This window comes from Hippocampus guttulatus, chromosome 14 (genome assembly GCF_054856545.1).
Source record: "Hippocampus guttulatus isolate MCC_2025c chromosome 14, RoL_Hgut_1.0, whole genome shotgun sequence".
In the NCBI taxonomy this organism is placed as follows: Eukaryota; Metazoa; Chordata; class Actinopteri; order Syngnathiformes; family Syngnathidae; genus Hippocampus; species Hippocampus guttulatus.
Window position 1 is genome coordinate 9,107,918 of NC_141274.1, and position 15,898 is coordinate 9,123,815.

Sequence of the window (15,898 nt, forward strand, 5' to 3'; positions counted from 1 at the left end):
CTGTGGTCTGCCTTCGCCCAAAGTCCACCGGGGGAGGCTTCCTGATCGTGCCTATAAAGTGCGATGACATCACACCTTTGACTCATCATTACGGTGTCATAAGGAGTGTCTGATTATTTAGAGGAGTGCCAAACACATCAAAACATCAGCGTCGGGGAAGAGGCGACGGAGTGTCGCTACGCATCTCCGAGTCACTGTACATCATATTGTAGAGTCCAAGGCTGTCTACTACACTAGTGTCGACGCAAATGATATACACGACCGATAAGTGTCTTCTGCGGAGTACTCAATATTCAAGCTAATTAGGCGCCATGTCCAAAAAAAAGGTGAAGCCAAAGCCCTCCCAAGGAAACCCTCGCCAGGTTCCCCAGACGCGAAAGGGTAAAGGGTCGACGGAATGGGACGACATTTACAAGGAAATCCTGATACGGCGGGAGGAGAAAGATCTCGAGGCGCAGTCAGAGCAGCTCCTGGACCAGCTTCAGGCTTTGAAAGCGCGGGAGAACGAGCTCCTGCAAGTAATAAGCGACGTGGAGGAGCTGTTCTTAAGCAGGGATCCATTTCTCGCCGACGAAATTGTGGACCAAGCCTCAGCCAAAGCGGACAACGAGGAAAAAGTGGCACTTCAAAAGGAGACCGAGATCCGGAATCTGATGGTGGAGTGTGCCGAGCTGAGGGAGTCCAAGCAGGAGCTCCTGAACGTCATGCACCAACACAGTATTTATCAGCAGTTCATGCACACGCTGGTCGGCATGACTTCGTTCGAAGATGAGGAGGCGCTCACGGATCACATCGAGAGTCTTCACAGCGTCGAGGACCAGCTGTCTCAGAGGGAGGGCGAAGCCTACGAGCAGACCAACAAGCAGAGGAAAACGCAGATCGCGTTGCAAAAACAGTACGAGCTGGAAAGGCAGGAGCTCGATATGGAGCTCACCCAGCTCATGCCCGAATTGTTTGAATCCAAAATCAAGGTGGAATTTTGGTTCAAAGAGTGGAAACGCATCGAGGAAACCGCGTCCAGGAAACTCAACCTGCTGGCGCAGATTAAGATGTCCATCCTCAGTCTCTACGAGATGATCGGTGGCAAAGTATGCGATAAGCAGGGACTGGCTTTGAACGAGACGGAGAAACAGCTGGAAAATATCCACTCCTTCATGCTGGACCACTTTGAGATTTTGAAAGAGTATGAAGCCAATGCAAAAGCGGAAAACTAAACCCCACGGCAGCCTTCTTTTCTGTCCACCTCCACCCCCGTCCCACATACTTGGAAACCAATATTTCATGACATTGACCGGAATTAGACATTGCAATGAAGAGGGGTCGCCACTCAAGACTTTGGAAGTTGGGATGCAAAAAAACCCGAAAAGACTACATTACAAGGAAAATGCTTGTTGGAAGAAAAATATTATGAGCTAAGGAGGCAAGGCTATTAGGCAAAAAAAGACAAATGTCAAGAACATCTCAAAAGCTCGGCACTCGGCCTGGCTTATAAAGCAGGCAGGTAACGAGGCCCGATTCAAGACAGGTGTGACTCGTGAGGTAACGCCCACCTGCCAGCTGGACACCAAAACAAGGCGGGAACATGATAACGCTCCTAAAACAACTGAAAAAAACGAAACTGAAATGAAGCATGTTTGTAAAAAATAAAACCTAGTAAAAACTAACACACCTGCTCCAATATCGATATTCCACCAGTTTGTCTTCTTAAATGCATCACTACCCTGATGTTTGATCAACGAGCTTAACTGCGGCATTAGCCCTCATCTTGGCTCCGCCCGTGAGTGCCTTGCAGCGGCACAGACGAAGGCGACTGCACAGAGTCCCTTTTCTGCTGAGAGTAGACCTTGATTGTTTGGAACGCCAGTGGCCTCTATCTGTGGAGTACAGCTTCCCTTCCGTCTTCTCTCTCTGGCCAAACAATATGCGCCGTACTTCCATCATTACTGCTGGTCGTCATAAAATTATTTGTAGTCGAGACTGGATCACAGGTTCATGTTTTTACATCTATAAATGCTCACACAAGTACTATAGATGGTAGTTGGCGGCCACTTTATTGGAAAGGGTTCCAACGAACTCTCGTTAGAAGGGACAGATTCGCTATGTCCCAGGTTGGACTTGAGTTCCTCTGATAGTCGTCACCCGGACGACCGGAAGTAATAAGTCAATGGCTAAAGGTTTTGTGAACTTGCATGTTCTTGTTGGTTGTTCCTAAATGAGTGAACACAGAAATCTGATCTGGCAACAAACAAACAACTCGCAGTTTCCTCTTCGATGGACCATTTATATTTTGGAGCAGTTGCAATCAGTTTGAGGCATATAAAGATTCACAATTCTCTTTTGAAAACAGGTTTTGGTTTGGAAACCACCAAGATCGGAGCTCGACAAAGTCCTTGCCGTGAGTTCTACTGCCACGGGATCACAATGACTGATACAACGTTGTCAAGGATCAGATTAGTTCCCAGGATGCGAAGCCTTCAGAAAACAGTTAACAGGGAGAAAGAGCATTGTCAAGTTGTACAAAATCACAATTTAGTTTCAGCTTAATTGGTGACAAAATACCCGTGCACTCACTTTAAGTTGATGCCACCGATTCATTGGTTTGCGTTTGAGGGCGGGAACAATTTCAAACGTTGTCATGATTTGATTTGATTTGCTGTCGCTCCCATCCGACAGTCCACTTTCAAGAACTTTGGAGTCATCCGTGTTGAGAGTGACGACGCGGCTCCGTAAGCCATGAGCTAATCTACTCCACATAGCAACGTTACCACACAAAAGTCGACAATTCAGTGCGTTGACCGGCAAAGTCAAAAAGTGAACATCCCACATCAAGTCTTTTGCCACCATGTTGCCGCTGTGACACCCACATTTGCACGTAAAAAGTAGATATTTCCATAATATATATTCATACTCTATGGACTGAACTCTATTCATAATCTACCAAGAAGTAATTGCGAGCCATTTCTCCAAAACGTTTTGCTGTACTTCAAACATGATATCACACAGAAATAAACACATTTTGTACAGTTCTTTGTTTTTAACGCAGTTGTTTCATTTTTTTTTCTCTATTTATTTTTTAAAAATATTTTTGTTGATGTGAGTAATGCTCTCTGGTCCCAGTGCAGTTGCACAACTTTCATGTCAGTAGTACACAATTTAGAAAAGAAAGAAACAAACCAAACCAAAAAAAGAAAAAATTATAATGGACAAAACATTTCCAAGGTGGTAAAGTCAAATGCGCAAATGTCCTGACGAAAGCATGAAATGTGTTCCCTGCCCTCCACAATTGGGGCTGGGGTGGCAGAAACCTTGTTTGGCACTAGGATGTACACGCCGAGCACGAGATAGAAAGGGCTCACTGGCTCTAAAAGAGGCGGCGCTGTGGCGTTGAAGGAGGGATCAATTAAGAAAAAAAAAAGGACAAATACAGAAACAGTCGCTTTTGCCCTGTCTTCATGCGAGTCGTCAATCTCGATCGCTGCATGGCCATCGTGATTGTTTCGATAACAGTTATCCAGTCTGACATTCATTCTTTAATGCGCACACGGAAACAATCGTACTTTGAGAACGTGTCTTTGGCCGTCTACCCGTGTTCGCACCCCGTTCCGGGTTTCAGAAGGTGTTTTTCATCCTCCAATTGAATATGGACGACCTATCTCGAAATAATGATCACGACGCTTGAGTTGCAAGTTCACTCTCTGGGTGTGGCTAAATCAAAGCTACATTGACGCGTCATCCTTGCAATAAAGACAAGATGAGGTGGCAGCGGGCGGCCACGGTGGGCGATTGGTTAGCGCGTCTTTCTCATGTTCTCCCCGTGCCTACGTGGCTTTTCTACGGGTATGCTGGTTTCTTTCAACATTCCAAAAACACGCACGACAGGTTAATCAATCACTCCAAATTGTCGCTAGGCGTTTTTGTGAGCCCGAATGGTTTGTTGGTCTCTGCGTGCCCCGCGAGGGGCCTTCAACCGGTTCAGGGTGTCCCTCGCCTGCTGCCCGAAGACGGCTGCGACCCTCGTGGGGATCAAGCGGATCGATAAATGGATGGATGGATGAGGTGGCAGCACTTAAAATAAGAATTCCATTGTGGAGTTTAGAGGACGTTGCCATCTTCATCACAAACAGTTAGGGCCGTAATTCCTCATATCCATAATGTGAGTTCAAGTGAATGGAATGTGTGAATGTTGAATTTGTTCAGAAAATGTGCCCCCCCCCCCCCCAAAAAAAAGGTGACAACATAGTGTATAACTCGGGGAAAATTAGACGGAATCTTTTTCACCATGATAAACAATCCTGTTCACTCACATAGATGAGCGAGAAAGGCGAAAAATGAATCTCACGTCACTCAGTATCTAACAGTCTTTTGACTTGAACTCAGAATCTGACCAGGCGATCGTTGCAGGGTTAACAATATGCTCCAGTCGTGCTTTATTTACCTACAAATAAACGGCGGTACGAATGCATTCCTGTCAAATAGATCCTACTGGAACTCGAGATATAAGGCAGTCAGTGGAGCACTGTTAACCCACTCTCTAATTTATGTCTTCATGGGCATTTTTACTGCGTGTGTGTGTGTGTGTGTGTGGGTGTGTGTGTGCGTGCACGTGCGTAGGGTACAGTGACAGGACTGTGAAGAGGTGAGCTGAGCCCCACGTGGTGCAGGCCTGACTCAGGTAATACTGCAATGTACAAATACACAATGCATTGCCAGTAAATGTACAGTGTACATCAAATACTATACAACCAAGAATTTATAAAGTAGAAGCACAAAGAAAAGAAAGACAAACAAACAAATCAACATATGATTACAAAGCCAAGGTTCCGATAGCAATCTTTGCCCGAGAGGAGGATACATCACGCTGAAGCCACAGAGAGGGAGAGGAAAAAAAAAAAAAAAAAACGTTGGTATCTCAGATGTCCTACACGTCCTACGGCTCTGCTTCTTGTGCTTCACATGACTAATAGCCGTGTTGCTATGTCACATATGTACAAAGGTTTCTCTCAGCCAGCCGTCACGACTTCCACACGCTCTCGGAAAAACTTTCACGCCTTTCCATCTTTCCACTCATCGCCTTCACCTCCGTGTGTTTGCCACGTTCTTTTTATTTTTATTTTTTTTTGGGGGGGGGGGTCGTGCCTTCACCACGCCTGTTCTTCCTCCCGCGGCCCGCAAACGCGGCACGCCGTTCTCTTTCAACCTGCCGGGCTTGCTCGCAGTTTGGTCAGAAACTTAAGAGAGAAAGAAAAAGGTGTCGTTCGGTTTCGTTGGTGTCGGTGTGCATGCACATGCAAGGCCTCTTTTTCCGCCGCCCTCCGGTCATTTTGTTTGCCTCCTCCTCTTCAAACGTCTCCGGATGGAGTTCCAGTGTCCTTTCAGTTTCCTTCCGCTCTTGGACCCTGTCTTGCGCCTGGGATGTCCTGCTACCTATGATGCTACTTTGGAACGACAGAACAGGGAGCGAGGGGGGGGGGGGCAGGGGGTATCTTTCCTACTTCATGTCTTCTTCCCGCTCTGTTCCTCCCCCGGCTCTCTTTTGCCCTCAGACCCAGGAGTCCGGAGAGGCCGGATAGTGGCTGGTCTCGTAGTTGAGCTCGCTGTAGGGCCGAGAGGCCGAATAGAAGTCGACATAGTTTCCGGTGGACTTCAGGCCCTGCAAGTGCATGTTGAGTTCACCTTGCGGGGGGCGCCCCCCCGCATGAACCTGGTTCTCGTAGAAGGCCTGGTCCTCATAGCTGCCGCTGTCATTTGGGGGAGGATTTTGGAAAGGCGGGTAGGGCTCTGAAGGCAATCCTTGAGATGAGACCTGCAGATAGAAGACATGTGGAATTTCTTGAGAGGGAAGAGCGGGACAAAGCGCATCGGGAGCACGGGGAGAATGACTGTAAACATTGCTGAGGGGGGTGGGTGCTTGTGGCGATCAATGTAGTCGAATGATTTGTTTTCGTCAGTGGTCCTCCCACGAAAAGGCGTTTGTACCTGGTTATACTTGAGGTCATCGGTGGGTGACACATAAGCTCCTCGGTGTAGAGTTGAAGAACCACTGGAGAGCGGACCTGTGGAGACAGCGATTAAGATGAACCGTTCACGACGGCATTGCTGGGCCATCTCAAAATACCTTCCCACTATCCTAAGTGAATGATCAAACTAACGTCATGTAAAAGGCTGCGCCCAAAAATGAGTCTGCGGTTCTCAGATGAGCAACAGAGGTTATTGCTCATTTTTTTTCCCCGACTCTCCGACTTTCAACGACACCAACTGCGGTCTTGATGTTAGCAACAATCTCAAGTTAGCGGCATTCGAATTTCCTGCACAGTGGAGGGCAGAGATGAATTTGCCCTTGTCATGATTTGATCGTCATAAGAACAGGGAATTCTCTTGTGCTTCCTGCTCATTATGTCAGTGCACACTTGAAGATTTTTTTTTTTTCTTGTTTGTTTGGCCAGCACAAAAAAAATAGATTACGGTCCCGGATGATTGGTCAGCCATTGCGGTTGCATCTATTTTGACAATCTCCAAGGCAAACAAAACACGGCCTCCTAGGTTGATTCCAGTGCTCATGCATCCGTGACTGACAGCGGGCTGCTTTATGCATTTATTGATTTCCAGGGACTGGAATCCCCGGCGGCAACCCTGAACGCAGTTCCCATTACAAGTGGCTGGAAAATTGAAAATGCGATTGCGATTTGGCCTACCCATGGCGGCATCCTTGCGGGACGTGTGTTCACCCTTGTTCCCGCGGTACGTTGCATTGCCGGTCAGCTCATAGTCTTTCTTCCTCTCCTTCAGCGCCATCATATCCCTCGGTGACGCTGGCGCACTTGCTGTGACACACGTGGAACGTCTTGAACCATCGTTCCAGCATTGGTGGTGGTTGTTGTTGTTGTTTTTAAAAAAATTTTTTTTAGAGCAAAGCACATAGCAATTGAAGCTCTTTATGGAAGAAAGAGTCATTTCCCTTTATGCGAACCACACTTAGTGCCAGATTCACTTTCTCTGGCAGAAAATAAGTCGACGAGCCTTTTATGTGTTGATATTCTGTGAGTTTGTTCCATTGTGTGATTTTAGGTGAAGCTCAAGTCCTTTCTACCCCAGTATTTTCCTTCGTTCATAATACATATGCACGTTTGCATTATTGATCTTTTTTCCTCTGCAAGCCATCGATCATTTTGGAGACTCTCATCTGACATTTATCAGAAGCAATCAGAGGCTTTCCATCTAGAGACACACGCCCGCTGACGCTCGCATTCACACCCCGCGCTGCAACCGAGAGGGTTGGAGGCCGCGGGATGAGAAGAGAACCCACAAGAGACCAGAGGAGAATGTGCCAAATCTGCTAAGTGGAGGAGGTGATGACAGGGCCGTCTCCAGAAAGCAGTCAGCGCCCTAGCAGCTCATGCGTTCAGTTCCCGGCTGGGAACTTGGAATTGAGGCACTTGTCTGTCTTTCCGGTGTACTCACTGAAAACGTGGAAATTGATTTGACCCTTTTGACATCATTTGTGCTATTTAACACAGGACACTGACGATAAAATACAACCATCATATGGTGAATCCATTTCTCATCAAGGTATTTTTTTTTTTGTCGACAATAATTGGCTGTTGAGTGAGTACTGCGCAATTTGACTGCCAACGTCTGTTTGCATGCTGATAAAAAGTGACAGAACAACGCTAAAAATAAAGCTCAAATCCAAACAGTGTGAGGGAAATGTTCAGCAGTCAGCTTTTTAAAATGTCCTTCTACCATAAGCCCCTGAGGTGCTTTACGTTTGTTCAATTTCACATTTTAGCAATTCTAAGGCAGTCTTCGGGCCCGATATCGTCCGACCTCTCGTCAGCGTACCCCGTCGGCAACATTTTCACCGCTACAACGTTCTTCAGTGTATCGAATCTGAATCGATCTAGAAATCCAATCTGATCAACAAACACTTGTTCTGAGATATGGCGCCAAGGACACGTGAGGAAGAGAAAAAGGATTCACGCTCACCTGATCGATGGTTTGGTGAGGTCCGCACGGGTGAGATGGACGGCGTACGAGAAGAAGAATAAGGCCGCTGCCTGTCCCTTTCTATTGTGGAAGAAGAGCCGATAAAGTGGTATTGCGAATAGCCGTCCTGGAGAGAAGGACGAGACAAAGAAAACGTGAGAACAAGCGTTCGCGGTGAATGCCTCCGTTTGTAGCGAGTGGAGGGAAATCAGCAAATTAGACCGCTGTATCTACCTTTTTGTAAAGGCTGCGCAGGTCTCGGTATTGCCACATGCTGTTCAGCACTTGAGATGCCGCTTTCATCACTTTGGGACTATGTCTGGGAATTCAGCAGAGAGGAGAAAAACAAGAGAGAATAAAGCCAGTCTGACTTTTGTAATAAGGGGAGAGGAGGTTGAACGATAGAAATTATTATCTGCGCTGCTCATCCAACAATTTTTCAACGGCCTTACTGGTCTCAGGAAATGCCATCCAGTTTTGTCGATCCCATTATTTTGGATGATTTGATTGGACATACTGTCGATTGCAAACAAAAAAAGGCTATTGAGTCTATTTTCTTTCATTTGAAAATTCACCGTGACACCAGGGTTATGCACGAATTGCCATTGATTCCAAAGAGTTGCCAATTGGGCATTGAAAAAAAAAGCCAAAGGCAGCAAAAAGTACATATTTAAAACCACCTATTGATGATATGGGGCCACAAAGCCAATGACAAACTTCATAAAAAAAAAAAAAACAACAACAACCTATTTCAATGTGCTCTGTGTCTTGGGAATAACATTGCACTTACTTGTCTCCTTTGCTTCGGGCGACACCAATGAGCTTCTCTATGCCGCCGGCGTCCCTCAGGGCCTTGGTGTTCTCCATGTTTTTGGTGATGACCTCATGCAGAGCGCAGCAGATAGCTGTGATCGTGTCGTCCGACATGGTCTTCCCCAGCAGAGCACAACTGTTGGCACCGCCACCGCCGCCGCATCCTCCGCCACTACTGCCGTTGTTGTTGGTACTGCCACCGGGTAACCGGTGCACCAGGTCCCTCATGGCATATTTACCTGTTGTCACAGTGGGGGAAAACGGCGCAATAAGTTGGACTGAGGACAGAAAGATGGAAAGCAAACTTTCTTCATTCCGGAAAGAGCAATTTCTTCTCAGATTGAAGCCCTCCTCATGAATTGGAAAGATCCCATAGGTTGAAGGTTTCTTTTTTTCCAGACAGTGGTCTTGTTTTGGGAGGGGATGGGGGGGGAGAGAAAAACTCTGACCTGGCTGACAGTTTCGGCTGTTGCTTCAGCCTTCATCGGCGCTGTCAATACTTAGTGGTGACGTGTCTTAAAAACAGCTGACGGGGTCGGGAAACCTTCCAATTGAGGATCCTTGACCCGGTCAAGGCCGTGCTCCAACCCCCCTCATTTCAGCCAGTCACTTACCAATAAGCTCCTTATTTCTGATGTCCAGAGCCATGTTCCTCAAGGCAGTGGCAATGGCACACACCACTCGGTCATTGTCGATCCTCAGTAACTCCACAAGGATTGGAAGGCCCTTCTCTTTACGCACTGCGGCCCGGATATAGACCGACCACTGGATGGGGACAAAAAATGAGGAAGACGGTCAGAGGTGCACGCAGCACCAGTAAACCACCAGTTTTGCCATTTATAGGTACACAAGTGAAGTCCAAATACTGTATTGTCATTTAGAGCATGTGCAGAAAATGAAGGGGACGGTGGGCGGGGTTATCATGACGATGGCAGATGCGGAGCTTATGGAGCTCTATTTTCCCCAGTGTGTTCGACAAGGGAGCTTTCTGGCTCTTTGTGGATTTCAATGCACACGTCGTTTGGAGGTTCTACCTTCCAGCTCCCAGCTGCAAGGTTTTGCAGCGCACCGGCTGCTCCCTCCAGGGTGTCCGGGTTGGAGCATTCAGACAGCAGGGTAAGGTAGGGCTTGACGATACTGGGATGCCACAACATCTGAATGCCTTTCGGGGGCTCCGCCAAGTCTGGAAATGGACCGACACCGTCCCACTGGGAAAAATGACGCAGAGTTAAGGCGAGATTAGCCATCATGCCTTTTTCTCCCCCCACATCTCAGACTTTGTCAACGATGTATTTGTTTATGCATATTTATGATCTGTAGTGGCCCTCCTTTGCCTCCCTGCGGTCCGCCATTGTTGTTTTGATGATGGCGTGAGTGAACACTGTGCTGTGACTGTGAACCAAACTGTGATCTGGAACATTTATATCCAGCACTTCCTCCCGTGTAAGCAACTTCTCGACTGTCCTGTATCCTTTTTTTTTTGGAATTGCCCCCAGTTATTCAGAGAGGAGGATGGGCCCCCCTCCAATAAGAGCTCCCTGAGCCACTTTGTGCTAATTGGCTTCAGCTGCACTGGAGTGGTGACACGCAGATGTTGTAAGATATGAAAGCGAGGAGTTTGTTTTCATCTTTTTAAACGTGAACATCGGGTTACTTGTGAGATCAGTTATAACCCCCACCCCCCAAAAACGTTGAGGCTTTGCTTGACAAATGCAAGTTAAAACACCTGCTTGGATATTACCGTTTCTCTCATTCTGTCTTTGCTTGAAATGAAAAGGGCGTGAGATTAAGACTAATTGACGATTCACACACCGGATATGGTGGGCTCTCCACTGCCGATGTTCTCCAAGTGGAAAAGATGTCTGCCACTCAGCCAGAATGTGCCTCTGATTGCTTATTATCAGAATGCACGAAGATGGAGCACCAGATAAAATAGCTCAAAAATCACGCTTTCTCTCATAAAAGTCAATTTGTTAGATATTTCCATACACGGAGTGGGATGGGAGTCAAAGACACCCCAATTGTAAAGCGCTACGATTCGGTTCGATAATCCGATAATCTTCTTGAGTTCATCTGAAATGCAGAGGCATACCTTGGCGAGTCGGCCATTCATTACTGGAAGTCAAGTGTAGATGAGAATGGTGTTCTTATCACGATTGTTTTTGGGCCAGCAGATCTCGCCCTGCGTCATGACACCCAATAATAGTGAATGGAGCGCCTGACCTGGTCATGCCCCTTCTTTTTCTTCTTCTTTTTGCCCCAGCATCCTGAACTTTCCGCGTCTTTCCCACCAGTGTCACATAAGAGGCCATCCAGCTCCTCAGAGCCCCCTTGTTGGTTGTGAGATGTCTCTGCAGCCAGACGGTATGACAAATTCCTCAGGATGCACACACAGTTCTCCACAGTCTGACGGAGATGAGTACAGAAAAGGAAAAAGTCACGACTGACAGAGAGGTGCAACCCAAAAGGAGGATGAATGGCGATCAAGGTAGAATGATGCTGAGCGCAGAGAATCTTACGGTATATTCATACAGTGGATATAAAAGTCTACACACCCTTGTTCAAATGCAGAGGGAGTCTGAAGTGTTATATATATATATATATATATATATATATATATGTGTGTGTGTGTGTGTGTGTGTGTGTGTGTGTGTGTGTGTGTGTGTGTGTGTGTGTGTGTGGGCGCGCGCTACCTTGCTGTCAATCTCACTGCTCCCCAGGGCAGTCTGGATGACGTACAGTAAAGCATCTGTCAGACCCTCGCACTCTCTCATCCTCCTGCGGGCCTCCTCACCTGCAGAACTCACATTGCTGGCGAACGCACACACACAAATACCAAAGAACACATGACCCACACAAACACGAATAACACTCCGAAGCTTTGAAACGTCACACTCTTGAAGAGAAATGAATGAAGAAATGTCTGTGTGGGGTGCCGGTGTGCCGTTTAACCGTTTTACATGTGTGAAATTCTCCCATCCTCAACACTTTTAGTTTTTATGCGTGGGTCATTGCCACTGGATTCTGTGCTTTGTCAACTGGTCGACAAACTAAACAGCGTGATTTCAAAGGAGTCACAATGTGAAAGATCCACCCCCCCTACACCCATTTTCCGAGAAATAAAACGCACCGTCAAGTGACGCTGGAATAAGTCGGGCATGCTCACATTCGGCACGCGCAGTCAAGAGAGAGCGTTGTTTTCGAGTTACTGACCGGAGGCAGCCGGTGGCATTGCGGAGGACCTGGGAGGAGTGCAGATGTAATTTGCGGTCTTCTTGCGTATGGGGCGAGGTGTCCCAGCCCGAGTGGGGGATGATCACAGCATTGGTCAGGACGGCCAGGGCGTCCTGGATGATAGGCATCTTCAGGGCGTCGCATGACGACAGGTTCCACAAGACGCCTAAACGAGACCGACGAAAAGTCAGTGTAGGAAAAACAACAAGAGCCGAGCCGACGGTGCCATGCGATTTCGAATGACGAGGAGGATGCGTTTTTCTCATGGGGGGTTTTATGTGAGCACAATTTCCAGAGGTTTGGTCAGATTATTTCCATCTCATCATTTATTGCCAAAGTCCCATGCGGAAGATGGATGAATTTGAATCGAGTGTGTGTTATTGTTGGGACGTACGGAAAAAAAAAATGTTTTGCCATCGGCATTAAAACACATGCATCCATTCTTCGCAAAAGGCTATCGATAACTTCACGTCCTTCGGGCGCTTCTCTTCGGGTCAACGATCTTTCCCTTATTACCGTCATATCAGCCATGCCGGCGAGTCGAATCACATGGCAGAAATTTACAGCAGCCGTTCTTGTTGACCTTCAGTTTGCTGAAGATCAGCGGCCGTATCTGAGGAATGCGCCCGTGTAATTGGATGTTGGAATGTGTCCATCCTTGCTCACGTCGGCATGAAGCGCCATCCTTCTCAATCGCTTTCATTACAACCCTCAGAGATCAATGTTCGGAGATGTGGCAGTGTCGGGCGGTCGGAAGGAAGCCGAAAATGACTCGCTGCCGTCTCCGCAACATTAATGAGCTGGGCCCGCGGCGTCTTCTCTTGCGATCACCTCATCGCGGAAGGCAAAGCGGCCGTGACAGGGATGCTACCAAATGGGTGCGCTAGCTCTGCATTTGGTTGCTTTCCAGGGTCCCGTTTGGGGTACCTTTTCCAGGCCAGAGTCAATTCTTTGTGCTGTTCTTATCATGAAAAGTGAAGCATTTCAGTGATGTAAATATCATCCCGAGTAAAATCATCCGCTTGGCCGGCCTCTTTGCGATTGTGCAATATGACATCATCCGCTTGAGGAGAAGGGCAGAGTGGGTCTTTATCTTTGATCGAACACGTTTGCACCCGCCCACACACGCACGCGTGCGCACACACACAGTGATGAAGGGGGTTAATTGCCTCAGTCTTACATCATGAGTGGCAGCAGGAGGTTACAGATGTGCCGCTGTATTGAGAGAGGGGGAAATGAAGATGTCGGCTGGCTTTCTTTGTCTCTGAAGCCGTCCCGCAGCTTTCATTCGGGCTGTCATTCACGCCGCAATCTCATTTCTCCATCCCTCAACAGCGCATTGCATCTCTTAAGCTGACTATTGAGATTTGAAGTTTCTTTGCAGGCTTTTTGCATGTCGGACATTTGGCGCCACCATTTGTCATTTTGATACGACGGGCGGGAGTCTGCGCAAGGGAAATGTGTTGAAGCTATTGCCTCCCAAATGCCTGCTTGTTGAATAGTGGCGTGAACCCCCCGCCCCAAATGAAATCAGTTTAATTGCCACACTTCAGGGAGGTTTGGGCGTCATGTGTTGAAAAACCGCTATCGACGGGCCCTCCAACGTGTTCGGCGACGGGGGATCAGCAGTCAAGTGCGAAAAAAAGATCGTCATCATCAGTTTCCGAAGTTCCTGTTGACCAAATGATGACCTTGGAGAGCAAAGTCTCGCATGGTCTTCACCAGACTTCACCCTGATCGGCTTTGAATTCGGCGTTGGCGCACAATCCAAACGCTGTCAGTTCACTTGAGCATGATTTTTTTTTTTTGGGTCCATTTATCCAGAACGGCGGTCACCGTTGTTGGACATTATAGATGAACTGACGGCTTCCCTTTTTTGTTCTACTTGATCCCGAAAACTGTTTAATGGGATTGAGGTCGGGATCCTGTGCGAAAAGGCCTTCCTTGTTATAGGGATTCAGGGAAATAAGGGGTTTATATTTGAAAGGCTAACAAGTTTAGTTTTTTTGTTGTTGTTTTTTTTTTTTTTTGGGGTGCATCCATCATCTATTTGGTGCAGCTGACATTCTTGCATTTCAGCTTGACATTTCTTTGATGGTGGTAGAATACCAAAGTAATTACTCACTGAGACTGGCTTGATGAAATTTTGATGAATTGATGGCGGCCCATCGGTGTGAGTTGCCTCCTGTAATGGAAGCGCCGCATCTTCTTTCCTCCACACAAAGGCCGGATGGCTATTTTTAATGCTTGCTTTTCTTAAACGCGTCGTCAAAAACAGCAGCATCTCGTTTTGTGTTTTTATGCCGTTACGCTCTCAAGTATCCTTTAGGAAATGAGCCCCCCCACCGGGATCATCACACTGTGTCTTTCGTTCAATTTACCCACTGCAGGAATGGGAGGAATTGCCTTCTTTTCTGCATTGTGATGTCGGGTTTCCCAAGGAAACAAAGCGCCGAGCTGCTGGTGTTAAAAATTCGGAGATCGTCTTAAAATAATAAAATAAAATTAAAAACGGTTGTGACAGAACGCCTCTCTTTGATGACTGTACTGTCAACATTTTGATCGTGTCACACCCGATTGTGTGTGGAGCAATTCAAACTTTTGTCACAGTTACTTTAACATGGATTGGTGTGGATGCCTATTGACACTTGGCAGGTGTTAAAATGAACACCTTGTTGGTTTTGAATTAACACAGCATATGTGCAGTTGTAATCAGCTCAGCTCATTTGCTGCTGCTTCAAGCTGACAGTGTAGCTCCCCAAAACTTCACATTTTGTTCTGAACAGGAAACGGACCTCCAGAGGTGCAACAGAGATTGGAAAACAGAGGTCATTTTCCCTGCTTGGCGCTTTTTTTTTTTTATCTCCCCCCCCATGCTGTGTACAGTATGTGGGAGTCGGGCAGCTCCCCTCCCCGCTGGGATCCTGATTCAAAATGCCCAAAAGAGGAAGACACGATACTGAAGAAAGGCTCAGTTGATACACAAGATGGGAAGGTGCAGGGAATAGAGGAGAAAGAAAAAAGAAAAACTCTGAAGGAGATGTAAGAGTCTGAAAGAGATAGTAAGACACACACAGTTCCAGACCAGGGTGAACCGCTATGGAACTGAATGCCAGAATCAAATGTTTGGACGTGTGGATACTGAAAATGAATTCCCTACTAAATACATACATACATACATAAATACACACACACACACACACACGCACACACACACACATTCCTGTGTGTGTGTGTGTGTGTGTGTGTGTGTGCGTGTCACCTGTGAGTAGTTCACGGATCTCGACATCTGTGGTTTTCCGGAGCAGTCGGACCAAAGCCGGGATTCCTCCACAGTTTTTGAGTGCAATCTTGTTGTCGTCATTAGCCTTCCCGTAGACCAGATTCCGAAGAGCTCCGCAGGCGCTGCGGTGCACGTCGGTCATACGATGGTCCAGCAAGTCCACCAGAAGCTGGATGCCGCCCTGTCGCCGGATCTGAGGTCAAGAAAGGTCAAAGAAGACTGAATCTTGGCATTGCATCTGTCACGTGACCATACAAAATATTCCGACACCACTAACCACTTAGTGTGAACTGAAAAAAAAAGCCTCCCGCGCCCGTCGCCCTCTCGGTCGGGCGTCCGTGACAATACATTTTCTTGGTGAAAACAAAACAAATGGTTCGTAGGTGAAGAGCAGTGTTTCTCGGGTTTCAAAATATAAAATGGCCGTTTCATTTTAAATGACGTGAAAAGACCATCACATTCCAAAAAGTATGATTTCCCCCGACTCATGCTGTTCCACGAGCACCGAGATCGCCCCTGCCGGAATGAGCGGCAGAAGCGCCCTGCAGCAACCCCTCCCCGTGGCTATTTGGGGGATGGGGAGAG

At 47.3% G+C, this 15,898-nt stretch overlaps 2 protein-coding genes across 9 annotated transcripts in view; one reads left to right on the top strand and one right to left on the bottom strand.

The window, feature by feature from the left end:
• Positions 1-300: 300 nt before the first annotated feature.
• LOC147194887 (coiled-coil domain-containing protein 42 like-2-like) lies at positions 301-3,082 on the top strand. Its single transcript, XM_086129598.1, has one exon. The coding sequence runs from the start codon at positions 312-314 to the stop codon at positions 1,212-1,214; it is 903 nt and encodes a 300-aa protein (XP_085985724.1). The 5' UTR covers positions 301-311; the 3' UTR covers positions 1,215-3,082.
• ctnnd2b (catenin (cadherin-associated protein), delta 2b) overlaps positions 2,261-15,898 on the bottom strand; it is a 60,763-nt gene continuing 47,125 nt past the window's right edge. For 5 of the 8 annotated variants that reach the window (XM_086129586.1, XM_086129588.1, XM_086129589.1 and 2 more), the window contains 12 exons: positions 15,293-15,506; positions 12,010-12,196; positions 11,490-11,607; positions 11,020-11,202; positions 9,831-10,004; positions 9,411-9,561; positions 8,774-9,035; positions 8,218-8,311; positions 7,984-8,110; positions 6,693-6,821; positions 5,977-6,053; positions 2,261-5,803 (listed from right to left, as the gene is read on the bottom strand). In XM_086129586.1, the coding sequence (XP_085985712.1) occupies positions 5,540-5,803; positions 5,977-6,053; positions 6,693-6,821; positions 7,984-8,110; positions 8,218-8,311; positions 8,774-9,035; positions 9,411-9,561; positions 9,831-10,004; positions 11,020-11,202; positions 11,490-11,607; positions 12,010-12,196; positions 15,293-15,506 (1,980 nt within the window). In that variant the 3' untranslated portion in view covers positions 2,261-5,539. Of the gene's footprint in view, positions 5,804-5,976; positions 6,054-6,692; positions 6,842-7,983; positions 8,111-8,217; positions 8,312-8,773; positions 9,036-9,410; positions 9,562-9,830; positions 10,005-11,019; positions 11,203-11,489; positions 11,608-12,009; positions 12,197-15,292; positions 15,507-15,898 lie in introns of those variants that run through there. The other 3 variants (XM_086129587.1, XM_086129590.1, XR_015102876.1) reach the window with 2 other exon arrangements.